The sequence below is a fragment of the Podarcis muralis genome, chromosome 8, assembly GCF_964188315.1.
Source record: "Podarcis muralis chromosome 8, rPodMur119.hap1.1, whole genome shotgun sequence".
Taxonomy (NCBI): domain Eukaryota; kingdom Metazoa; phylum Chordata; class Lepidosauria; order Squamata; family Lacertidae; genus Podarcis; species Podarcis muralis.
The window spans coordinates 21162112-21189778 of record NC_135662.1 but is presented as its reverse complement, the minus strand read 5'-3'; the positions used below and the strand labels follow the sequence as shown (position 1 = coordinate 21189778).

At 43.7% G+C, this 27667-nt stretch overlaps 1 protein-coding gene across 1 annotated transcript in view; it reads left to right on the top strand.

Annotated features, from left to right (window-relative positions):
• OXR1 (oxidation resistance 1) overlaps nucleotides 1-27667 on the top strand; it is a 246261-nt gene that overhangs the window by 50817 nt on the left and 167777 nt on the right. Inside the window, exons 2-3 of the mRNA XM_028736299.2 lie at nucleotides 3250-3332; nucleotides 21999-22043. Of these exons, the coding sequence (XP_028592132.2) occupies nucleotides 3316-3332; nucleotides 21999-22043 (62 nt within the window). The 5' untranslated portion in view covers nucleotides 3250-3315. The remainder of the gene's footprint in view (nucleotides 1-3249; nucleotides 3333-21998; nucleotides 22044-27667) is intronic.

Below are 27667 nucleotides of genomic sequence, written 5' to 3'. Positions count from 1 at the left end.
TATTTCTAAATGTCTTCTGATAGCCATCTTTTCTTACAGGGAGAGGCCACTAAATCCTTGAATATATTTGTGTTGCGAAAGCAATTAATGTATGGGAGCAGAGCTGAGCCAGAACCTCTTGGTAGTCTGAGAAAATTTCCATGAAAAAGAAGGCCACTTAGCACAGCAGTGTTACATGAGCAAACAGCTCCCAGGGCAGGTGCAAACCCTGGAGGGGCGGGGTGCTGTTATGTACTGAGTTGAATAGGATCCAAAATGCAGCAGTCTGATTGGTCCTAGAACAATAGGATCCAAAATGCAGCAGTCTGATTGGTCCTAGAACAATGCAGCGGTATGATTGGTCCGCAGGAGCCACCCAATCCAGCTCCGGGTGGAAGTGAATCCACAACCTGACTGGCCTACAGGAGAATTAGCCAGAATTAGCCAATCATGTGCAGCCCATTGTGTAAATAATGTATATAAAGCAGATATTTTGGGGAAACTTTCATTCCTCCTCACCACTATGAGCTGAATAAAGAGCATGAAATCCACTCTCGACAGAGTATATTTCAGGTACATTGGGTGAAGGAGCTGGCTGCTGGCCAACCCCACTGGAGCGACCCCAAGAGAGGAGCTTCAGACCACGCTGCGCTGGGGGCACCTGCTTCACGCCCCCTCAAAATTCTGCAGTCGGGGCCATGGCCCCCCCCCCACTGCCCACGCCATGCCCCTGACTTAGCAGAATCTTCTCTAAATATTCTCCACCATTTTCTCCCCATGATGTCTTTTCTTTCAAGCATTGTAGCAGCATAGTTTAATATTTCTGTTTTAAAGTTTTGCTTAATGTTTTTAGTGGTTTCCTTACTGTATCATGCCGTATTTTTGCTCGTGGTTTTAGGATTGCAAATGGCGTGAACCGCTTAGAAGTTCTGTTCTGTTGTTATTATAAGTTATTAAAATGAAATAAACAGAATGGAATGAGCTTAGTGGTAGTACGCAGAAGGCCCCTTGTTCCACCCTTGGTGACTCCAGGAAGAGCTAGGAGAGACTTCAGCTTAAAATCCTGGAGAGCTTCTGCCAGTCAGTGTAGTCAGTATTAAGGTAGATGGACCAATGGCCTGACTCAGATTCCCACGTTCCTATGTGCTACTGTTACGAATTGCAGTGACAATGAAACCCCCACCATCTTTAAAGGAAAAAAAGAAAGTAGCTATGCTACGGCCACTGCTAATGGCAAGCCCTGTTCCTGGGAAGCTATTGAAGAATATCTCCTCCTGCTGGATAAATTTTCTGAAATGGTTCTCAATCCCAAATTTATCTGCCCACAAACAGCAAAGAGAATTGTGAGAGGAAACAACTGTGCTTGAATGAATTTAATGCTTCCTTTAAAGTTTTTTCGAGCTTTGAGTCTGAGTGGGCACATGTAAAATAGTTGAATCGCAAAGCTCCAGCCGCACAACTGACACACACAAAAACCCTCAGGTTTTTTTTAGTTCAGTTAGATGCTGAGAAATTGCACTACGGCCTGGCTTAAAGGTCGCATGTATCTTTGCAAGAGAGATGGGTTGAGAGAAAAGCAAAAGAAAATGGGGCTGCCTCTGGTGACACACCCTCCACCACCATCATTATAGCTCTGGCCTGCCTTAAAAACATTTTTGTAGCGATTGCTATAATTTTCTAAAGTAATAAAGTGTTGGTGAAGCATTTTTGAATACATGCTATATTAATGTTATGTTTTATTATTATGTCAGGTTGTTTGAGTGAGGTCCGCCCTGTGGGGGTTTAGATATTTAACACATATACAGTATTTATTGATTTATAACATTTGAAAACTGTTTTACTCAAAAATGCTCTCCCAAGTTGTGTAGAAGTGCAATTTATACATAAACGAGGAATGAAATACAAAGAGGAATATGCATAAAAATAGTATTAAAACTAAGTTATAACCTAAAACGGGGCGTGGGTGGCGCTGTGGGTTAAACCACAGCGCCTAGGACTTGCCGATCAGAAGGTCGGCGGTTCGAATCCCCGCGACAGGGTGAGCTCCCGTTGATTGACAGTGGCTCTCCTATGTCTCAGAGGGAGGGTCTTTGCTACCACCTGTTACCCAATATCACTTTAATTGAAGGTGCCAGGAACTGAATCTGGAAACTTCTATCTTCTGCCACTTAGCTGCAGCCTAGGGAGTGCTGGAGAAATTGTTGTTCAGCATTTAATGCAGACTTAAATAGCCACTTACATGGTAATCTGTGGCAAGCAGAAATTCTCTCCAGGTGACAAGACAGGGAAGCTCTACAGAAGTCTGGTTTTTTCACCTATTAAGTTGCACTTGAATAGCCTTGGTATAGATGGGCAGGTGCTGTGAGTTAAACCACAGAGCCTAGGACTTGCCGATCAGAAGGTCAGCGGTTCGAATCCCTGTGATGGGGTGAGCTCTCGTTGCTCAGTCCCTGCTCCTGCCAACCTAGCAGTTTGAAAGCACGTCAAAGTGCAAGTAGATAAATAGGTACCAATCTGGCAGGAAGGTAAACGGTGTTTCCATGCTCTGCTCTGGTTCGCCAGAAGCGGCTTAGTCATGCTGGCCACATGACCCGGAAGCTGCACACCGGCTCCCTCGGCCAATAAAGCGAGATGAGCGCCGCAACCCCAGAGTCAGCCACGACTGGACCTAACAGTCAGGGGTCCCTTTACCATTTACCTTATAATCTAAAACAAATATAACTGGTTATGTGTCTGGATAGGTTTGCTGAAACAGAAAAGAGCATCCAAAAAAGTATAGCAAAGGTGACTTCCTAATGTCAACAGGCATGCAGTTCCAGTGGTCAGGTGTTGCCTAACTAAAGGAATAACTTCTTGAAAATGTGGAATAAACATTGGGTGGCGCTTGGAGAAATCCAAGCTCCATAGACTGAAGTGATTGAACAGGCATGTATGGCTGGGCTAACACTAGAAACCTTGTTTTTACGTTCATGGGTGTTAATTTTTTGGGCATCCATTGGATAACATGTTTGGCACTCAATCATTGTTTACCTTATTATCTTCAACCTCATTAGTCCACATTACCATTTTATTCTCCTTAATCTTTTGCTCCATCAGTTTATATGGCTGGAAACGTTTTGCATGTTTTTGTAGAAATGCCTGATAGGCAGTGTGACCTTACTCCTCAAGGTCGTGTAGACCATGTTTACTGGAAAATATTTATTCAAGGTGGTAGGTAATGCCAGCTTATCTGCTTAACCTGAAATTTTCATGTTTTTCTCTCCCAACCAGGCCACCAAGAACAAGACAGGTTTGACCGCAGATTCCTCATAAATGTGAAGCAAAACACCTGACATTATGTTTAGCACTAAAAGGTGAGTATCTTGTTGTTTCTCACCTTCCTCTGTCTTTTTTAATCCATCCAGACAATATACAACGAATGCATTTGTTCAGGAGACCTTGATGTGGAGCATATGAAAATGTATACAAGGACTGCATTACAATTGTTGTTGTTTGCCTTTAATTTGGGGGGTGAAAGAGCGCCCACTTGCTTAATTGCCGGAATGAACAGGGCTGCTTAAGAGTTAAAGTCCAACACTCAAAAAGCTCTTGACAGTTTTTTAGGTGATCAGCTGCAGCCCTTGAGAAATCAAAGCCCCTCTTTCCTTTTCTGCTCTTCCTCCTCTCTGCTGGTTCTCTCCCTTCCCCTAGGGGGAAAGTTAATACGCAACAGGCAGGTGACCAGTTGGGAGAGCCCCTCTGCAGTAGCATATGTACACCTAGCACCACTGGCAGAGCGTATGCGCCTGCTGCCTGGGGCGGGCATGCAGGGCGCGTCCCCTCGGGGGGCAGGGCACGGAGGGAGCCCGCTGCAGCTCACTGCAGTCCAGCAGAGCAGTGGCAGTTCTCCGCCGCTGACTCTTCACTCCTTCCTCAAGTCAGACCCGACCTGGGAGCAGAGTTGCAGCATGTGATGGCCTGGGACTCGGGCTTGGACTCGGAGCTGCAGGAGTCTCAGTCTGCACCAGATCCTCTGCCTCAGGCGGCATCTGAACCGAGTCTGGGGCCTGATTCTGAAGAGCCCCAGTCTGCACAAGTTCCCCTGCAACAAGCACCAGCTGGGCCGAGTCAGGGGCCTGAGCCTGCCCTGGCTCCAGATGCAGGGATTACCTCGTTGCCTTCAGCTGGGCAATCACTTACAGCTGCTCCACTACCAGTTGGGTCAGGAGAGGCTGAGGTGGCCTCTGGGTCTAGTAACCCACTGACATCTCCCGAGCTGCAGAGACTCAGGTCTGAGAGAAGGAGAGACTTGAGTACTTGCAGGAGGAGTGCTCACCTTCGGGTCAGGGAGGTGAGTCACTGGGGGATCAGGACCCGGCCGTTACCATATCAGAGATAAAAGGCTGCCAGACCCCACCCCAGGCTGCGGGAGCAATATTGTTGCTTGCTGGAACCTGCCTGAGACGTTGTGCCTGACCTAGCCCGGTTACCTGCCTTGGCCCTGTTGGACTGACTCCTCGCGGAATCCTTGGATTCCGGACCGGACCTGGACCGCGTGGCTTGGGTTAACCCCCGGGCCCAGCACACAGTGAAGCTGCCTCGACAGCTCCTGCATGTGTTCTGCCCAGCCCAGCCAAGAAGAGAGGCTCCGCTGCCAACTCCCCTCCACTGTGATTGTGGCACTTGACCATAGAGCCCATGGTCCCTGGCAGGAAATAATGTTCAGAGCCCAAGCCCTCTCCTCAATGTGTGCCATTTTCTTCCAAGCCTCATAAGGACTTCCCCTTGTTGTTGGCAGCCAGTGCCATCCCTTGGACAGGTTGTAAGAAGGCAGGCAGGTGGGAGGTGACCTCAGGACAGACTTAAGGTTGCCCTAGTAGACCATCTTTCCCGGGCGCTCTTGATGGAAAATGCCATTTTAAGTAGAGCTAAATTAAATTGCTCTATAAAGAGAATTAAAAGTTTGGGTTTGCTCTCACAGGAAATCTGAAAGTGTTCTAATATCATAGTGGCATTTACAATGTGAACGGACTCTGCGTATCTCATCGCAATCCCATTTTCAAGCATAAAACTTGTTCCCTACTGGCCAGGTTGGCAGGCAAAACACTGTGGTATGAAGCGTATTACTTGCTGACCACAGGTTTGCATTTAGTGAATCATCTCTGCCTGCTGAGACCTGAGAAGCTTTGAGAATAACTTTGTCATACTTTGAGGTCATAATCAAGGAAAATAGCTGGTTATATATAACAAATACATGCAAACGAGCTGTAACAAAAAATAGGTGATGCGCCTATTTTTTGAGCTTCGTTTCTTTGTTAAACTCATAGCTTTAGGACAGGTTTAAATGGCCCATGTTCAGAATACAGATCTTGACTTAATAAGCTAATATATGTATAGACCTTATGACAATTCTGTCCGTGCACCATCACCTCTTCCCTCCTTTCTTAGTGATTAACCCAGGAAGTTCACAGGCCCACAGGAGGGCTTGTGGGAGTGGTTGGGATACCAGAGTGATCAGTTCTGGTGCTTTTTAAAGAAAAGTGTAAACTTACAGCAAATCAGCCTGCCAGTTCTCCTAGCCTTTGTGGGATGGGCACTGCAGCAAGGAGATGGCTTGTCCATGTTCAGGCAAACAGGCTTACATTCTTTATACACAGCACAGCATATGTCACTTTTTCTAGGACTTCCCATCACTTCACCTGCCCAGATAAGGGCATAGGTGGCGAATACCCAAGTCTTACAGATAGCTCTCCTTTCTGGGCTCGCACCCCAGCGCGCCAAGCCCACAGATAAGGATAACATCAAAGCAAGCCAATTACCATATCTCAAAGCTAATAGACTGGCTGGAGCAACCCAGCCAGATGGTCAGGGTATAAATGCTAAATTTATTATTATTAATTATTATTAAAGAAAGTGAATCTGAACATATATGAACCCATTGCTACAACAAATACCAATTAATTGTGGGGTTGGTTTGACTACCGAGATGGCATTAGCAGAGCTTCTGGAATGGTCCACCTTTGGTTCAACACATCTTCAATGAACCATAGTTTCCCACGCGAAGAAACAATGCATACCAGAATAAGAACAAGTCAGAGACTTAAACCAGCTTCAAACGCTGCTTTTATATCCTGGCTTTCTCCACACTGGTAACCGTAGCTTCCTGCTCTTGGATGTGACTTTACTACATTTAACTGAAACTAAAATAAAGAAACTGGAGATCAAGATTTTCAGCAGTCTGATTTGGGGCGCAATGTGTGATTCCTATAAACTGAGGATTGCATGCTTAAATTTGTCTCATTGAGATGAATGAGACTGAATCGTGCTTTATTTGTGGTCCTCTGTCAAACTCTGGCTGCCTTGTGCTCTGCATGACTTTTTTTTTATCCTAGTCCCACCTTTTGCTTCCAGTTCATGTCCCCCCCCCCATTGGAATTTCCCACCTCTTGAAAGGCAATTAACACAATAAGAATAGCAGGTAACTATTTTCTCGTGTTTTGTTGCAGCATTGTCCTCCTTCCTGTCCGTTATTATATGTTTAGGATGCTTTCCATGTTGGGTTGTTTCTAATTTCTTTTGCTGTGCACAAGTGGCAAATTCCATGCACGATGGAGCAAACTTGCTTTCTGCTGCTTCGGAGGGTCGGATGCGAACCAGTGGATTCAAATTACAAGAAGGGAGATTCTGGTGAAACATCAGGAATAGCTTTCTGACAGTAAGACCTGCTCATCAGTGGAGTGGACTATCTCAGAAGGTGGTAAACTCTCCTTCACTTAAGGTTTTGGATGGTCATCTGTCAGGGATTATTTGGCTGAGATTTCTTTAGCTTGGGTTTGAATAGGAAGCTATTGCCATCACCATCACAATTTCTTTAAAAAGATGCATATAAGTGGAAAGAGGTATTTAGGAATGAAAAGCAGCTGCATTCAAAAGAGACCTAGAAATGAAGGCTTGTTGACAACTAATTTTATTTAGAGTAGACCCAATGAAATTAATAGACCTAAATTAGTCATGGCTATTCATTGGATGCCTATATTTAACGCAGGTCTAGATTACTTATTTATGATATACTATAACTGGCTTAATTATTTCTCTCTCAAAAGTTTTGCATCTTCTGTTTCTTTCTGTGTATTCTTGTTATATATTGCTGAAATCTATTTCTGGAATGAACTGGCAGTGCAATAGCTGATTGAAGCAGAATGTTTTTCATTTTATTCCCATATCTTGTGCATGGAACTTAGTGGTATTTTCTTACTTTTTTTGCACACAAATTGAATGATATTATAACATGTGAGCAACAGGGTTTGTGCTTCAGTTGGTCTATTCCGGGTGGCAAGTATATGTGATGATTGCAACAGACAGGCTGTTTTGGATTTTTTTGGTAAATGTTAATTCACACATTTATCTATAGAATGGCTTCTTGTCTAGGATGGTCTCTTGCAGATCATTGACATGCTGTGTTCTTTTGCAAGTGCAAGCATCAGCTGTTTAAACATTGGTTTTTATTTAAAGATTGTCCGACAGTGACAAGAGGGAGGCTAGTTCTGCTGTTCAGTGCAGATGTCATGAATCCCTTGGTGCTTTTGGGCTCAGGCACAGGATGGCAGACTCTGGGCAGAGATGAGAAGGGATGGAAGTGTGGGGCTGGAGCAGATGGACCACAACTGGCTCCAAGGTTGGGGCAGGTGTCCCAGCTGCTCCCCCCTCTTCTGTGTGGATGAGAGCCCTGCCAGAGTCTTGGGAAGGCTTCCAAGCACAGCCTGGGGTGGCCAAACGGAATTGAGAGAGGGAGACAGGTCCAGTACTCTCTCCCAGGAGAAGGTAATGCTTCTATCTACATTTAGTGTCAGCTTGCAGGTGAGACGGTCCTGCAGGAATATTCACATAAGTAAGGGCTGCACCCTGCCTCACCTTTAAAGCTTGCCAGGCGGGTGTGGAAACTTGATTCAGCAACTTCTCAGCCCCCATACAGTCTTGAACTTCTTGTCACTGGGCTCATGAACCGAGCCAATGCTCATCCTTGCTAAACTTTTGCCTTGTGAAAGCTCCAAGGTTGGATTATTATTATTATTATTATTTATACCCCTCTCATCTGGCTCATCTGGGTGGCTCCCAACAGAATTAAAAGCACAATAAAACACCCCCCCAAACAGGGCTGCCTTCAGATGTCTTCTAAAAGTCTGATAGTTGTTTATTTCTTTGACATCTGGTGGGAGGGTGTTCCACAGGGTGGGTGCCACTACCAAGAAGGCCCTCTGCCTGGTTCTCTGTAACCTTACTTCTCGCAGGGAGGGAACCGCCAGAAGGCCCTCGGCGCTGGACCTCAGTGTCCAGGTTGAATGATGGGGGTGGAGACGCTCCTTCAGGTATACTGGGCCAAGGCCAGTTAGGGCGTTAAAGCTCAGCACCAGTACTTAATTGTGCTCAGAATCATACTGGGAGCCAATGTAGGTCTTTCAGGACCAGTGTTATATGGTCTCGGTGGCCATTCCCAGTCACCAGTCTAGCTGCCGCATTCTGGATTAATTGTAGTTTCCGGGTCACCTTCAAAGGTAGCCCCACGTAGAGCACATTGCAGTAGTCCAAGCAGGAGATAATCAGAGCATGCACCACTCTGGTGAGTGGATTAGCTCCTTTCTCCCTTCTGAGTCTGTACCATTACTCTGCTTTAGTAAAGATTGCTTACTTACGTACAAGTAAGAGCACCTGCTGTCATGTTTTGGGGCAGAAGTCAGGACAGCCAACTCTGTTCCAGGGATTAACGTTTGAATGCCAAGGATTGCCTCTTGACATTTGCTGCTGTGAACACGTAGACCACTCTCTTTACAATCACAAACTCAGACTTGCAAGTAGATGGGTGAAATAAAATGCAAGGAATCTTGCATGTCAGTTCTCTTGAGATGTTATCGCCTGTCACTCTGCTACCAACTTGCCCCAGGATGGAGAAATCAGGTTGCATTGTTTACTTATTCAATAAGGCATGCTTTAAGCAGGACAGAATCTCAAAGTATAAATGTGTTTTACACAGAATTTATTTTACAAAGCCAACAGAGCACATGCCGATAGAGTCAGCCTCACTGATTTCATACAGTATATTGTAGAGAATCTTTTTGTGGTTATGGGAGGAGTGGAAGAATGCGTGTGATTTAGCTGCAAGCCCATTATATCTATATATTTTAAGTCAGGCTCCACCAGAATAGAAGAGACAGTACATAAATTGGGGTCTGGTTCTTGAGTATTTCATATGACATTTGTTAATTTTGTTAAAGTAAGAAAACAAACAGGTAGAACCAAAATGAACAGAGAACTGGTGTCAAAAGCCTTTCAAAATGCAGAGCAAGAAAGGAGTCAATATATAAAAAAATATTGTGTTCTGCAATAATTGTTTTGAACAAATGTGGTGCCCAAATGTAAAAAGCTCCTGTACATTTAAAAGTTGTTCAGAACAGAACAGAAGGTGTTTTACTATTAATCAGCAAGATAGCCCAATAATACAGCACCTTATTAATAGTAAAACACCTTGTTTGTTTTAACTCCTTTGTTGTATGTTGCCTAGAGATGTTGACATTGGCAACTAAGGGAACAACACTATAGCAAGATCTGACAGGATGAGTGATCTAGGATCCAGCAGATCTCCGGCTGAGCTGGGAGACCCCAGCACAGCTGCGCGACGGTGTCTTAACTCCCTCATCCTCAACACAGGCAGAGATATGCCAGCATTTTCCCCCTGACAACCCCACTCCGTCTCAACAGGTAGCCAGCTGGGTGAGCTGAGCCCAGTGGATCTTAAACTGGCATAAGCTCTAAAAAAGTGATGTGCCGGGGACATGGTGGAAACATAACCAGAGAGGAGGGACTTAGCCTGGATCATAAGCCTGTTCAGCTCAGCCATGTGACCTGGCAATTTTGAAATCTTTTCCAGACCACCTCAGTTAATTTTTCTCAGCTAAAATGCAAGGGTTGTTTTTTTTTTTTTTTTTGCCAAGTTAATGCATACTTTTCAGTTTTATTAATTATTGCTTGAACCCAACAGCTTGCTATCTACGGTACCTGTTTACAGATTTATTGTCAAAATCTGTAATCGTAAAAGATTAATGTATGAAAACATTGGTTTTCATTAACCAAAAAAATCCCATACAATCTGATTGAGTATACAGTAGAAATGTCTGTAGCTATAGGTGCATTCTTGTTCAGATTTACTTGCTAGGAATGCCGTTGCCAGCAGGTAAAATCAATGATCTATGGCAATCCTATGCTTTCTACAAAACTTTATTATCATCAGCATAAGCATTTTTTAAAATGTGTTAATCCAACCATGTGAAGAAATCCCATTTGGACATAGTTAGAATGGTACTGTCAGTTATTTAGCCTACAGTGCAAAATGGGTATGGTGCTTTTATCAGACACCATGAAATACTAACAAATGTCTCTTGCCATATGTTGCCTTTTTATGGCAGTACAATATTTATATGTAACATGGCTATAAATCTCACAATTTGAGGGTACTTCAAGTTAAACGCTGTTGCCATTTTAGTTCCAGGGAGATACTGCTCTGCTGATTTTCTGGAGGGGAGTCTTAAGTACAATTTGGTATGCGTTGTGTGTCTATTTTTAATGGCACTTTCCATTATAGTTTTAATTAAGCACACGTCGCTGCATGCAGAGAGGTAATCAAAGGCTCCCAGGAAAGAAAATTTAACTCTGCTCCAGATGTACTGAAGAATGATTTCTTGATAACGCCCAGATGAATTTCAGATAAAGAATATCTCTTTATGAAAATATTGCCAGCTTGGGGAAAAAAATACTTACTCTATAAATGGGTATTTTCCATAGTTAATATGCAGGAATTGCTTCCCTGTTGTTTCTTGTTCATATTTGGGAGTGGAAAGAAGGGAGCAAAATGGTTATATATACTAGCTATCGGGTCCTGTAATAATGTGGAGTATTTTGTTGCTTCACTTCTGAAGCCTTCAGAAAGTCTCCAGGGGCAGCACCACATTATATCTCTACATCTGCCCCTGGTTTGTGGAATAGCCTTCCTTTAAAGATATGGCAGGCACCCACTTTCTAGAGACAACTGAAAACATTTTTGTTCTAACAAGCTTTCTCAGATGGATTAATGGGTCTTTGCCATGAGTGTCTATTTTGTATTGTTTTAGTTTTGCTTTAAATTTAGTTGCTGTAGTTCTTGTGTGTGCATATGTAACTGGGGATTTTGCAGTTTTTTAAAATTTGGTATTGCCTTGAAATAATTGTGTAGAAGTTGATTAAAACAACAACAACTTCCCCTCTATACTTCCCTTCTTCTTCTTCTTCTTCTTCTTCTTCTTCTTCTTCTTCTTCTTCTTCTGTTGATCAGGCATGGGGAAACTTTTGTCCCCCCAGATATTGTTGAACTACAACTCCCATCATCCCCGAGTATCAATAATTCTTGCTGGGGCTGATGGGAGTTTTAGTTAGCAACATTTGGAGGGCCAAAGGTTCCTCGCCCCAATTCTGTTCAAAGGGTAATCAAGCCAATGAGCTAGTCCATCAGGATAAGGCACTGAGTAAGTCTGTATTTATATTTATTACTTAGAATATTAATATACTACATTTCCAAAAAAGCTTCAAGAGAAGGTGGCATAACAAAAACACAATTTACAAGCCGACCATCTAATATTAGACAATGTAACAATGGAAGACAAATGACAATTGCGATAAGCGAATGCCTGATGCAAGTGGTGTGCTTTACAATTCTTTCTAAACTATCAAGAAGATAGCTTTCCTTTTTAGGAATGATGCTCCACAAACTTAGGGCAGTTGAAAAAGCAGCTTGGTTCCTAGGCACTACCACCCAAATTTGCCACAAAAAAATTGGCACAGGCTGTAAAGGCTACTCACTCATCCTCACCTGATGTTGGATTATACAAGGAGACAGTCCTGAAGGTCATGCTAGGCTTTAAAGAGGAGAAACAGGACCTCGAATGAGTCCAGAAGAAATGGCTCAATGCAGGTCGAACATTCACCACTAAGATGATGGCATGCAGGATTCTGTACCTGTTGAAGTTCCTGTGTTGCCTTCCTGAACAGCCTTGTGCAGAGTGTGTTGCAGTAGGAGCCTAGAAGCTGTGGATCAGGTCTGATCTGTCTACAGGAGGGGGACGTTTCCTTAGTAAACAAACCAGCAGAACGTTGGGTTTCCAAGCCTCTAGTTTTAGTGTAATTCACCACTTTTGCTGAAAGAAATAATTGACAGGACAGCTTGTAAGCCACAAACAATCCCTGCTTCAAAAATGCATCAGCTTTTTTAATCTCATTAGGCCACTAGGAAGATAAAAGTGTGCAAGCAGATGTTCGCTGCCACAATAGCTGAAGTAATTAGCAACTTAGGATCTTTATTAGGAAAATGGAAAATGGTGGCTTTGGAAGTTGCATTAATCTTTCTGTATTGGTTTCCAGTGAATTTTGAGCTCTTTAAAAATAAAGAAAGCTAATGCTGTCTTGGATGGCAAGTAATATAATAGTAGTAGTAGTAGTAGTAGTAGTAGTAGTAGTAGTAGTAGTAGTTTTTTATTATTTATACCCTGCCCATCTGACTGCGTTGCCCCAGCCACTTTAGGCAGCTTACAACATAATAAAAGCACAACAAACGTCAAACATTAAATTCAGGGCTGCCTTCAGATGCAAAACAGTTACCTCAACCTAAAGTGATTGGTTTGAAATAGTATACAGGCAGCGTGGAACTGTCCTTGGTGCTGAAATTAGTGTTTGTGGAATGAAAAGAGATTGAGTAGGTGCAGGGGAGGAAAAAGCCATGAAACAGAATCAAAAGTCATGTCACCTCAACATGGCTAGTGACTAACTGTCAAACCTAGATGAGTTTTGTTATGAAACTTTCTACTTTAATACCACAAAAAGCTTTTAAAAAAATTACCAACAAATTTAAAGCTAGAATACTGTGAGGAAAGAGTGAAGTGCATTCTCTTCTGTCATTTAAAACAAAGAGAATTCTTGAATTGTACTCCTAATGTTGTGTTTGAGGTATGTGTGGCACTGTACAGAATGAAAGGTATGTACTGCTTTTATGGTAGGTCATATCTTTTTGTATATATTGCTGTACACTGTATGGATTGGTGGTAGATAGGTACCTTAATAAACAAATAAATACATGAGACAGGAGCATAATTTACAACACCGAAAGTAACCCCTTTGGCCTCTGACAAACATGCATGCTCTTAAATGAGCTCTTAATGTCAAAATAAGTACTTGGCCAATAATAATTGCTGTAATTCCTGGGGGGAAATTACTTTTTGTGTGGTATAATGGCAGCATTCACTTGCTAGGTTCTGCATTGACTACACTGAATTTAGGATAGGTGACAAAGGATGTGGTGAGACATTCTGCTGTAGCTTTTCTGGGAGGGCTATTGTGATGAGATGGCAAAAGTATAATAAAATTTAAGACAGAGGTACTCTCCTGGGTGAGTTAGATGATTCCCCCCCCCTTAGTAATCATATGGTCTAAAGTTTCTGTGTCCTTTTTAACAGCTGCTGCACATTGTTAAATGAGTTTGACCTGCCATGGGAAAATTGCATTTCCTCTTTGCTGTTTCTTTGCAGGCAGATGGGTCTGCTGCTAGTAATGTTGTTTTGCCATAAAGCCATTAATCCTCCCACATCCCTGCCAAAAGATTAGTCACTCATACCTCAAAAGTGATTCTCAACTCCGTAATTGCACAAGTTTTGGGAACAAAGTTTAAACAGGATACAAATATGAATGACCAGATAATCAGAAAATTGCATAAGCTATCAAAGCATTTTAAGGGGACAGTGTGGTAAGATTGACACGATGGAATCCTGCCCAAATATAAAGTCCCAGAAAAGGGTTTAGCAGCCAGGAGAAAGCAAGGGTTCCAAAGCAAACATGTATATGCATCTTCTTTTCAGATTCTACCAGCCCCATAAGAATAGAAGAATTTCTTTGCAGAATCAGATCAAGATAATGCAATTGCACATTTTTGTTTCCAGAAACATATTCCATAAGCCAGACGCTCCTTTCAGATGCTTTCACGCAGGAATGAAAACATCAGCCTTGTGAGAAAAGCTACTGCAGCCGATTCTGTAAGGGACAAGGCAAATCAAAGCAGTCCATTGGAGAAATATGTGGGAAATGTGAAAGTGATATCCATTCCCTGGTTTTCTCCAGCTTCTAGAATTCCACAGTATAACCCTTAATCTACCTAGATCTAATCTTGCCTAGGTCTAATCTTTTTATTTAAGTTGTCTAAACTGGAGCCCATCACCACTTTTCTCTGGTTATTCATGCATTTCTTCTTGCTTGCCATTCACTCATTTATAATTTTAGTTGTATGCCACTTTTACACAAACACACACACACACACACACATCATGCTCAAAGTGGCTTACAACAAAGAAAACAGGGATGCATTTCAAAAACCAAACAGTGCAAAAAAACACAGCAAACAACACAATAGCAAATATAATTACAAAAAATAGAATAAAATTCAGTGCTATAAATATAAAAACATTACATTAACAACTTTACAACTCCTGGTGCTAGAGAAATAACAGGGAAACATCTAGGTCTGAGAAACATTTCCCGTGCTGTCGCTCACAGCCTGTCTCCTGCAGCAGCTTGCAAGCCTTCCAAAAGGAAGGGGTGGGGTAGCTGGAAACACTACTCCGATGATGTCCTCAACGTACCACCAATCATTAGGTAAAGGTAAAGGGACCCCTGACCATTAGGTCCAGTCGTGGCTGACTCTGGGGTTGCGGCGCTCATCTCATTTTACTGGTCGAGGAAGCCAGCGTACAGCTTCTGGGTCATGTGGCCAGCATGACTAAGCCGCTTCTGGCGAACCAGAGCAGCACACGGAAACGCCGTTTACCTTCCCTCTGGAGCAGTACCTATTTATCTACTTGCACTTTGACGTGCTTTCGAATTGCTAGATTGGCAGGAGCAGGGACCGAGCTACAGGAGCTCTCCACGTCGCGGGGATTCGAACCGCCGACCTTCTGATCGGCAAGCCCTAGGCTCTGTGGTTTACCCACAGCGCCACCCGCGTCCAATCATTAGGTGACACCCAATTTCTAATATCTTGAGAGTGGGAGAAGCAAAGCTCCTGCCATGGGGCACAAAAGAGGAAGCAGCATAGCTTCTTTGACTCACCTTTGCAGTTCCAGGGCTTACCTGCCCCCTTTGGTTATTGGCTAGTGCTGGCTGTTTGGAAGTAGGACTTGGCTTGGAGTTCTCATATTTTGAGAAAGGGAGACATACTTTCTCTCTCTTGCTTTATATATTCCTGATTTTACCAACTCTCTGCCATCATGCCTTTCCCTGTGTTTTTGAGTGGATCTTCATATGAGTTAAGCATATTGAGGTAGAGTGTGACAGGGCTAAATGTTCTTTCTTCCCTGCCCATCACTGGCACCAAAGCACCAGCTCAGGTAAGAAATTATCTACCCCCCAAAAAACCCTTGACAATCCACAGAATCCTTCTTTTGGTGGTGGGGATCTTTTGGGGAGGGGGGAATTGGGGCAACTTTTCAGATCTTTCCTTCAGATGTTAAACTGTAATTTTTGTCTGTAAAAGATATTTATTAAAGTTTTAAACAATAAAACACCCTTCACCATCAAAACAAAAAAAAAATAGAAAGACATTATCACAATCACATAAGAACAGAAAAATACAGTAAAAGACACAAAAAAGTAGGGAGAAAAAAAAGACATATAAAGACATACAAATCCAATTTTTTGCTAATTATTCTCATAACCCTCCTTCCAGACTCCCTCACATCTCCCTTTTCTGTGTTCCTTTTTACACAATCTTAATCAGCAATAACTTACCCTTTTTCAAATCTTATTTTAGATTATACATTTCAACTATTATGTCTCCAAGTTTCCCTTTATATCAATTTGTTTAAATTTGACATAATATTATTTTAGTTTTTTCACCCTTATTCTTATAAAACGTTTTTTACATATTCCTTTCAACTATGTCACTGTAATTTTTGCCCTGTTAAGCGCTGGATATTGCAGTACAATATTGAGTGGAAGACTTTAGAGGTGCCTTCACATAAGTCATGTAAACAGGAAGTATGGTAAAGCTATTATTACAGAAAGGTAACAAGATCTGTCCTGTTACTCTCACACATAGGATGTATCGCTTACATTCAGCTAAGTCTTCATTTGTATTAGAGAGCTTTATATATCTATCTGCCTATTGCTCTTGACGATGAATGAACTGAAATATTACAGCTATGACTAAGCAGTTCTCCCATGTGGTGGTGGGGTTGTTATTCAAACTTTTAGCCTGAGTTATTTGGCAAGCCTAGAGCACATTACACTACAGATCAGAAGCAAATTCTATAATCTATATCAGGTTCTAGGATATTATGGTAAAAGAACTTAACAGAGTCAGCAGAAAATAAAATTTCTAGCTGTAGTCCAGTGCGCACACACAGACTAGTATTGCCAGTTAACCAGTGAAGTGTAATAGTTAGGACACCTGGGTTCAAATCCGCATCCAGCCGTAAAATTTATTGGCTGCCTTGAAGCACTCATTCTTTCTCTGGCTGACCTATGTCAAAGGATAAGAGAAAACTGAGAAGCTTCTATACATTCCTTTGAAGAATATAAATGGGAGAAGTAAGCAAAAGGGTGCAAAGCAGTACTTAAAATGAAATTGAATATGCCATCGGTATGTTCAGTGAATTCTGTTTTTGATGTTTCATATTCTTTCTGTGCCTGGTGTCTTGTGCTGGTCCCAATAAGGAGAGTGTAATGGAGCAAGGCAAACACCATGGATAGCTCTGTCTGAGCAAATTGCTCCAACAAAAATACATTGAGGCCCTTAGGAACCTGTCTCTTGCCCAGCCTTCCCCATTCCTTCTGGACCGTCTTGAGGGGCTGGGAGCTGGAGGCACTGTCATACAGTGGTTCCGCTTCTTTCTCCTGGGCTGTGTCCAGAAAGTGGTGTTGGGGGATGAGTGTTCAGACCCCTGGGCTCTCACTTGTGGGGTGCCTCAGGGTTCTGTCCTCTCCTCCATGCTTTTCAACATTTACATGCAGCCGCTGGGAGAGATCATCAGGAGGTTTGGGCTGGGTGTTCATCAGTATGCGGATGATACCCAGCTCTACCTCTCTTTTAAATCAGAACCAGTGAGGGCGGTGAAGGTCCTGTGTGAGTGTCTGGAAGCGGTTGGAGGATGGATGGCAGCTAACAGATTGAGGTTGAATCCTGACAAGACAGAAGTACTGTTTTTGGGGGACAGGGGGCGGGCGGGTGTGGGGGATTCCCTGGTCCTGAATGGGGTAACTGTGCCCCTGAAGGACCAGGTGCACAGCCTGGGAGTCATTTTGGACTCACAGCTGTCCATGGAGGCACAGGTCAAATCTGTGTCCAGGGCAGCTGTTTACCAGCTCCATCTGGTACGTAGGCTGAGACCCTATCTGCCTGCAGACTGTCTCGCCAGAGTGGTGCATGCTCTGGTTATCTCCCGCTTGGACTACTGCAATGCACTCTACGTGGGGCTACCTTTGAAGGTGACTCAGAAACTACAACTAATCCAGAATGCGGCAGCTAGACTGGTGAATGGGGGCGGCCGCCGAGACCATATAACACCGGTCTTGAAAGACCTACATTGGCTCCCAGTACGTTTCTGAGCACAATTCAAAGTGTTGGTGCTGACCTTTAAAGCCCTAAACGGCCTCGGTCCAGTAGACCTGAAGGAGCATCTCCACCCCCATCATTCTGCCCGGACACTGAGGTCCAGCGCCAAAGGCCTTCTGGCGGTTCCCTCATTGCGAGAAGCAAAGCTATAGGGAACCAGGCAGAGAGCCTTCTCAGTAGTGGCGCCCGCCCTGTGGAACGCCCTTCCAGCAGATGTCAAAGCGATAAACAACTACCTGACATTCAGAAGACATCTTAAGGCAGCCCTGTTCAGGGAAGTTTTTAACGTGTCATATTTTACTGTATTTTTGGTTTCTATGGAAGCCGCCCAGAGTGGCTGGGGAGGCCCAGCCAGATGGGCGGGGTATAAATAATAATATATTATTATTATTATTATTATTATTATTATTATTATTATTATGCCACACCTTGTTGAACTCTTAACTCCCATAAACCCCAGCCAGTAGGGACAATGGGAATTGGATCGCCTGGATCGCCTGAGGTTGTTGAAGGCTGTTCAGCTGTTCAGCCTACCTGTCTTAAGTCCCAACTCCTTGCTTAAAGAAGACTTTAAGAGGGCCAGAAGCCTGGCCTGGGCACAGGGGTTTTCTTTCTCTATTTTGGGGTCTCCTGCCAGGCATGCTGTTTGGCAGGCATGGTAGTGAAGGAGCCACTTGGCTCCTCAAGCTCAAGGTAAGTTTCTCATGGGGTCCTGGGTTTGGTGGGCTTTGGTTTGGTGGCCTCGCAGTTTTGGGAGCCTGACCCACCACTACAGCCAGTGTCATCACAGCCTTAGATCCAGCCAGGCTGTCGTCGTCTTCTGACTCTGAGCTTGAGGTTTGGGCCATGGCAGCTACAGTAGGACCAAAAAGATTGCCTTCTAAAAAAACTTACGGACAGTAATAGCAATTTCCTGTGCAGTGTTGGGAAGGCTTACGTAATGAGTTAAGAACCTCCTTGGGGCAGAACACAAATTACTCTAGGTTGGAGCCTCCGGTGAGATTTGAGAGAAGATGGCAAGCATTAAATTTTCTTTGTTGGATAGCTTTTCAATAAAATATAGGATTAAGGATTGTGCTTTATATATTACTGTCCTTTGCAAGAGAGGCTGATGGGTAAGAAGTCCGCTCCTAAAATGAGCAGAGTGATAATTCTAGGGATATATATATTGACAGAGCTGCCATCAGAAATACAGACAAATTGTTCCCTGCTTGCTAAGAAAGGTTGACTCCCTTGCCTTGAAACATTCCCTTCTGCATTTTCATTTATTATTATCTTGGATAGCCTAGTAAAATCTAAGCCCTGAGTAAGTCCGCCCCCCACCCAGCCCAGTATTTTTAGGCTTATAAAGCTTTGGTGGAAAAAGCAGATATCTGTGACATTCCAGATGGAAACTCAGCTACTTCACTAATCCAAAGACGGCCAAATTTTACACAGCTCAATATACATAAGAGATTGTCAGATGAAATATGAGTCCTCCTCACCTTCATCACATGAAGAATGGTGATCCAGCTCCAGAAATAAGGTGATTACTAGGCTAGATAGACCACAGATTTATCATCGGGTTCTCTCACAATAAGAACATAAGACAAACTACTGGGCCAGGTCAATGGCCCATCCAGTCCAGCACCTGTTCTCACAAGAGCCAACCAGATGCTTGAAGGAAGCCTATAAGATGGACATGAGCACAACAGCATTCTGCCAACCTGCACAAACAGATGCTATTAAGAGGCACGCTGCCTCTAACAAAATATTTTCAGCATACTGTAAAAAGCTCTCTAAAAAGGCACATTGTCACGATCAGTGTTGCATTAATCTTGTAAGGTGCTAAGGAACTGGTACTGAGAATCAACACAGTAGCTGAACTCCCTGCATTCAAGGATCCATTGAAATTGCTAACAATCAGGACTTATTGCAGAGCAATCTGATAAGACATGAATGTGTTATAATTCACAATCTCTAAATGAATCGGGGGTGGGAGAGATGCTTCAAAGCTCATGCCGCTTGATGTTGATCTTCCTGCTTTGACATAAAATAGCTGTTATGGAGAATGTGTGTTGACTATCAGAAGTGGCTTGTGAGGGGGATTTGAATGAGAAAGGCAGCCGCGCTAATGGAATGAAGCTTTTTCAGTCATATCTGAATGAGGCAAACTTGCTTTGTGCAAGTGAACTTGGCTCACTGAAGCCAGGAATTTAAACACACAGCGGTTCTGGGCAGGCAAAGTGAAGAGGTATTTATTTTGCTTTTAGAGTTAAGAGCTTTACTTTGCTTTATTCTTTATTCAAGATAACTGTTGGGGAATGACGATAACAAATGCATTTGGCTTCCTAAACTTACATGATTTGTGTACATGTGTCATGGAGGAGGTGGAACTTGTTCATTTGAAGCCAGATCCCTCCCCCCCTCTCTCTCTCTCTCTCTCTCTCTCTCTCTCTCTCTCGTTTACTGAAGATGAATTCACAGTTGGAGGAAGTGAGAAGACAGTTCAGTCAGTCACCAGTTCAAAAGGAGAACTGGAGTCAAGAGTTGAAAATAGCTGCCAGGGGAAAGTAGCAAATCAGAGAAAGGCAAAAGGCACGGTCCAAAGAGGCTCTGAGCCTGGTAAACATGGATCCAAGAAGCTGGAGGTGGAGGACATTGGAGACAGGTTGATGAATCAGATGCCAGGTTAGGTGACTGGGATCAAGAAGGCCAGGTGGTTAAGGATGGGTTTGTGGTCCAAGGCAAGGCTAAAGGCAAGGCTAAAGCTTATTTGGCACCTTTGTATATCCACAAGTTGCCCAGATAGATGCTTTGAGAGTTCTTAGATAGATAGGGCTGGAAGGATCCCTAATGGTTCTCCAGGCTACCTGATTCCTCTTGGGCTGACTGCCATTGGCAGGACACACTGAGGGACAGCAAGGCTCAGGCCAGCCAACCTCTCTCCCTGTAAACTGTCCCTTTTGTAGTAGGCACATGCATAGATGGGTGACAAGGGACAGGGCAAGTGTAGATGCAGGGCAGGAAGGGGGAAACACAGACATCTCTAAAAGATGCTTGGCTGAAGCAAATATCTGGATTAAGTCCAGCCTTTTGCCTCCAGTTCCACCTCCCAGGCTCTCCCCAAAATTCTCTGAACGTCTTCCTTTGCAGTTCTGTGTGTGCAAATGTCCTCCTTTGCAGTTGTATGTGTCTTTGCTGCTTTCGTGAATCAGTACAGCAGCCATGTGATTCCTCTTGTCTTGTGCGGCATGGAGTATCATGCAGTCTAACTGTCGTATATTCTATGTGCAAAGACAGAACATGAATGAAGCCTCACCAAGTAGCCACACATGTCCTCGATGTTGCAGACCGTGACTAGCTCTGCCCTTGCATCTGCACATATCGCGCATGCATCTGCAGCAAGGGGGCCTTGTGTAAAATTCTGCCATGCAGTCTGAAGCCTCGGTTGCTCAGGTTCCCAGATCACTTGGATGCCTTCATGCACAGCATCCTCCTTGCAGACGTTTGCACAGGTGCCAGGGATGGGGGGAGGGTAGTCAACATGTGCAATGGCAGGGCTGCGGCTACTCATTGGTCTAATGTGTGGTTATGCATCTGAATGGGCCTGATGTCACTATCCTTGCAGTGCACATACTTAAAGGGCAGCATAACAGTCTTCTAAAAGATCTGCTAAATATAACTTGGCATTTGGCCTTGTGTGTTGTGCACCATTTCCAGAGAAATAATGTACTTAAAGCCGTGAGACTCTGCATCCATTGAATGGGGACTTTTATGCCTAGCCAAAATCTATCTTCACTTTTTACTTGGCTTCTTCTAGACGCTTTCTGGATGAACTGCTGGGTCACAGACAAGGATGTGATGCAGATTGTGGCTTGGGGTACATTAAGAGTGGATTACAGCAGAATTCAGCTCTGGCAAGATTTTAAAGGCTAGTGTTTGGCAGCAGCTATTCTCTGTTCTCCAGAGCTGCTCTCTCTGCTACTTAAGGAGTGTCAGTAAAAATATAAAAATGAAAGCAAATAAAAACATTTGGAGGCATGGAACAGCTCTGAAATGGGCAGGCAAAAAACAAAATAGGATTGTCATTTTCTGAGCAGCTCTGGTATGTTATTTGTTTGAAATTAGATTACAACATATAACAAAAGTGTCACACATATGTATATGAACTTTGGTATTTTTGAAGTAATCAGTTAAGAATGTTGTTGAAGCTTTACGCTTACGTTTTAATGGTCATGTTAAGAACATTTCTATGAACTTATATTATTTCATAATTATTTGCATTTCCTGTGATCTATAGCAACTCTGTGCAAATTGCTCTTCCTTCCTTCTTGCATCCATCTTTACTGTCCCATGAGGTAGAACGTTATTCTTGCTTTTGCAGATGGGAACTGAGACTGAGAGATAGTCACTCACCCGAGGCCACCCAGTGAGTATTAGATTCACTTTGCATGCATGCTGTGCATTCCGGGAAGCGTTGAGCTGTGTTTGTTTAGGATCCATGGTTAAAACCGTTGTTTCCGTAAACGAATAGGTTTTAGCTGATGGACTGAAGAGAGAATACAGCACCAGCAAAAGGCAGAGACCAGCATCACCAAAAGTGTGTGATCATATTCAATGCTTTGCTAAAAACAACAACAACAACAAGCACTTGTGGGTAGCCTAATAAGGAACTGGGGCAACTGCATGTGGGGAGAGGGCAAAACCTTTATGCCGTGTCTGAGTCCCACCCAAATCACACACACGGCTGCTATTATTTGCTATGGCAGAGAAGTGGTTATTGCTACCAAGAGCAGTTCCCCTCATGGGATAAATAGCAGCTGAGTGTTGGCAAGGAGAGCACGGCCAGTCCAAGACATTTTGCTGCCTGAAGTGAACTGACACCCCTGTGGCAATTCCTTAGCCAGAAGCTTACCAGATAAGCAGTGAAATCTTCCTTTGACACTCATAATTGGGCAGTATCCTTCATCACCCTTGCGGGCAGCAGAGCTCACTTAAGGGGCACAAGGTAATGTGACACTCCCAGCTCTGCCCTCCAGCATCTTGCTGCTGCTCCCAGCTGTCTCTAGTCTGCCGTGTGAGGCAGCTGCTTCACTCTGCCTAACGGTAGGGCCGGTTGTGCCAGGATGTTGGGGATTTTTCACTAGGATTGCAGTACAGAAGGAAAGGGTGTGAAAACCTCCCTCTCTGCATCTCACAGCCCGAAACCTAATTTCCTCTTCCTCCACACCCAGTTGCTGTTGGGGGACAAAAAGGTGTGGGGAACCTTTTGGCCCTCCAGATGTTGCTGAACCACACAACTCCCATGATCCCTGGCTATTGCCCATGTTTGTTGGGGATGATGGGAGTTGCCTTTTAGCAACAACTGGGGGGCCAGAAGGTTCCCACCGCTGAATTAAAGCAAACAAGAGATATTGAATGTGATCACAAATATAATGCAATGTTTCGTTTGCCCTACTATGTCTCCAGTGAAAGCAGCCTCTTTGCTATTTTGTAGAAATTTATATTTTCCTATTGTTTACCTTGACTGACCTAACCCTTATTGTATCCCCTCCAACCTTTCAAACCTACAAATACATTATTACAAAAGTTAGTGTTCGTGGTTTTTGTTGTTGTTGACTTTCTCCTTCCTGCTCTACACCAGGAAAGATAAAAATAGTCAGCATGTGGCAACTTCCAGCCTTGCAACTACTGTATAAGCTCTGCATGAAATTGCATGTCATTAAGTTTGGATACAGATAGGTGTGACAACCTAATTGAGTGCAAGGAGGTTTAAAGAACGCCTTACTGTAGTGACTTATCGGCATAAGCAACAAGAGCAGCTTAACTGTTGGGGAGGACACCAAGAGGAGTTAATAATGCCTATCAGCTGCTTCTGCCTTGGGCTATAAGATAACTTAGAATGAAATAAAGTAGAACTCCCAGCTCTCCTCTCTTGAACTGCTGTGATTGGAGTCGCTGAAACAGAGCTAAGTCACTTCAGAGCTTCTTTTGCAGTTTGGCAGCAGGCGTGGTTTTCTGAAATGGGCATTGAGTGGTTGTACCCCTTTCACAAATGCCTACATGATCATAAGCAACTCCTTTTATTTGGTAATGCTACTATTCACACAGGGACATGGGTGGCACTGTGGTCTAAACCACTGAGCCTCTTGGGCTTGCCAGTCGGAAGGTCAGTGGTTTGAATCCCTGCGATGGGGTGAGCTCCCGTTGCTTGGTCCCAGCTCCTGCCAACCTAGAGGTTCGAAAGCACACCAGTGCAAGTAGATAAATAGGTACCACTCCAGCAGGAAGGTAAACATCGTTTCCATGCGCTGCTCTGGCTTCAGTGTTCCGTTGCACCAGAAGTGGCGTAGTCATGCTGGCCACATGACCGGAAGAACTCTCTGCAAACAAATGCCTGCTCCCTTGGCCTGTAAAGCGAGATGAGTGCCGCAACCCCAGAGTGGTCTGTGACTGGACTTAACTGTCAAGGGACCTTTACCTTTACCTTTTTACTATTCACATAACAGCAGAAACCAAAGGCCAGTCCAGTGCAAAAGCACATAATGGTGAGTTGTATTGTTAGATCCTTGCAGGGAGGGAAACAACAACAACTTGGGATGAGTCATTGGTGCGTCAAGTCCAGATTGACCCTGGCACAAGGCCTTGCGCCAGTCGGGTGTGGGCAGAGAGGAGACTTGCATTCTGCCACGCAAGGAAGTGGCCGAGTTAACTGGAATTCTGGGCACATCTCCAGGACCTACTTGCCCTTCCTCATGCATGGGACAACGTTGCCACCGTGAAATGTGAGTTTGGGCTCCAAACCAATACATTATGCAGTGCCGAGCCTTACGGTCTACTAGTCTGTGGACTAGGATTGTGATCATTGCAGGGTTTATATTGTTTTCTATTTGACCTGTCTAGCCATAGAAGTCTACAGCATAAATGTGAACAGGCTGCACTTGGGGATGGTTCAGTGGCTGGTGAAACTGGATGCCTGGTCCTCATACCTGCAAGTGCCCGTCACAATTTACGTGTGCACAAGTGAACTGCCATCATTCAGTCTCATGGGACAATAGGAAGCTGCCTTGTACCAGGACAGACAATTGGTCCATCTCGCTCAGTATGTCTACACTCTATCTATCAGTGGTCCTCCAGGGTCTCAGACATCACCTGCTACTTAAACCTTTTAACAAGAGATGCCAGGGATTGACTCTAAGACCATCGTTGTAGAAAGCATGTGCCCTGCCACTGAGCTATGGCCCAAATTTATCTCCAGGGGAAGGGGAATTGAGGGCTCCCCACTCATGACATTCAGCAGTTGGGCTTCTGGCAAAAAAGGGAGTGGTGGTGCATCTTTGTGCATCTGTGCACAGTTCATTTGCCCAAATCCTGCAGCATTCTTGCCCTTTCTTTGCTTCCCTCAACTGCACTTGCGTAAAAATGTCATAAGGTGCTATGCAACATAAAATCACAAGACCACAGTAACATCCGAAAACAGCAACAATAAGACTACTAGCTTCTCTCTGTAAAGATTGCGCTTTAATCTTGTGCATTATGATTTTTTAATGCATTGATTCTGGCCCCTAAGCATTGAAAGAAAAACAACAACATTCGGTTCTAAACAGGATTATGTGCTTTCTGCATTACATCAGCAACCATGCAGTGCATAATGATTTTGAAAAAGTAGAGAGAGAAATGACATTAATATAGATTTCACTGTTCCCTTCTTGGAATACCAGAACAGAAAAAACAGCCATAAATATAGAGAAAGGTGCTGATTTTTCATGCCTTGATATTATGTATTATTTTTAGGACACTCTTTACTATGAGACTGTGGGTTACAGTGTTCTACTTTACTGCAGAAAGCCATTAGAGTAATTGATATACTTGGAGTTCATATTGGATATGAATCCCATAACCTCGGCTGAATTCTAGGCTATTTAGATTGTCTCAGTTATGTCATTCTCTTAAGAATGTCTTGAAATATGGTGTCCAGAACTCTTTCCCCTGCCAGATAAATGATACTATGAGGTCACCTTGAGGACAGCCATGTAGGACAAGTTGCCCCCAATCTACACACTGCGTTCAAACTGTGGTGCACGATGAAACCATAACTGGAGCTAACCATGGTTAGCATTGGTGTGTGTGTAGCACTAAACTGTAGTTAATGCCAACAAAGGAAGGGAAGAGGGAATTTGCTCTGCAATTAGGTAGAGTGAGGCAGCTGCCACAGGAAGCAGATTTGGAATGTTGCAACAATGGTTCGTTGCTTAATTTATAATTAAGCACTTGTGGGGTTTTCTGCTTTAGGAACCAAAATAAATTGGCAAGCTTTGGGTACTAGAAACCTTGACCTTGGGGGAGGCGTGGGCACCATTTTGTGCTCTGCCTCTGACAGAACAATGCCTTGGCCTGACACTGGCTCCAGAGAACAGGGAACACATGTTCCCGGCGTCTGATCAGCTAGCTATGGTTTTAGGGATCCAGCATTTCATTGGCACTAGATCTGTATATTCTGTTTAGATTTTCACATTGCCATAAACTAAGTAGGGATGCATCTTAAATGAAAAGACCTGTCTTTCAAACTATGCATGCACCCACCAGCAAAGTGCCCTTCAAGTGCAATACTTTCAGTGTGAGGCTCCAAAATGCATACATTAGATAGAGCTATAGGACCTATTTTAATTCCCGAGGAATATTATTTTTTCATGAGCCTTGGAGGGCTAGACAGTGAATGTAAACAGCCTGTGAACCGGATTCCAGTTGCCTCCCCCATCACAGAAAAGTCAACGCTACTTTATTTAAAGAATGCAAATAATGAAATGTATTCCCCCTCCCCAATGTCAGTGGTTAGATTTACTGCACAGGGGTTTGGAGGCTTCAGAGGTATTCATTTCAGGAAAGAAGGCTCTCGAACAGAATAATACATCTTTCTGCATAAGCTTCCCTTCTGATCTCTCTGCGGTGAGGACTGAGCAATACATCTCTTAACTTGTTTGCAAAGTGAAATATACTTTTCAGGCTTCTGTCATTATCTCTGCTGTGCGGTTGGTGGCTATTTTCTGTTTATTTCAGGGATTGCGGAATGTTGTGATCATTACCATAAAGGATCTTTTTTATGCATTACTCTAACGAGTTTTGAGCGTTGTATGTAGGATGGTTTGCAAATGTAATTGTGCAGTTCTGAGTGCTGGCAAAACAGCACTGGGAGGCAGAGACTGACAGCAGTAGAATTTGAGATGACAAAGCAGCAGAATATATAGCACTAGCAGGCTCGTACCCATTATGACTTGGGAGTTATAAGAAACAAACAAAAACATCTGTGCAGTTTTTAAATCAATGGTTAAAATAAGTGCAGCATCGAAAGATTCAGTCCGCCATCTTGATTCAAAATCATATCCTAACATCAATGAAAACCTGCTCATTGATCTCAGGGAACATCATGCTAAATCCAGTTACTGTCCTGCTTTGGAGAAAACCTGATCCAGCAGTCCCAAGTCTACTCACATGAACAATCCAAAAGTCTGGTCTGGTCACAGTCCAAAATCAAAACACAAGAGAGACAGTGCAGTCACCAGCCAGGTCAAGAAGATGGCTCAAGACTCTTGTTCCAGCACACTCTGGAGATGTTTAACCATGAACTTTCATTGCCCCACCCAGAGCACGGCCGCAGGCTTTCTGGATTGCCTGAGTAACCCCTTGCTTCTGAGGAGCCCTTGTTCTTCAGATCAGCAGTCTTGCATCTGGCTGGGCCTGAAGTGGCAGCTGGACTCTCATTCTCTGCAGGGTTGCTCTATGCCTTCTGAAATAAGTTGTGGTGTTGTGACCTGAAAGCCTTTGATCCTGCTGCTCTGTCTCACTGCCCACTGACACAGCCTGTAATGCTTGCTTTGGGGAGCAGCAGTTCCTCTGAAGAGGATTCCTCCAGCAGAGGCATGACAATTGCGATACCTTAAAAGATGTCCAAATGCATGCAGCTTTGAAAGGTTCAGTCCACCATCTTGATTCAAAATGGCACCCAGTGGTATCCAAACCAAAACCAAAACCTGCTCCTTGATCTCAGGAACCATC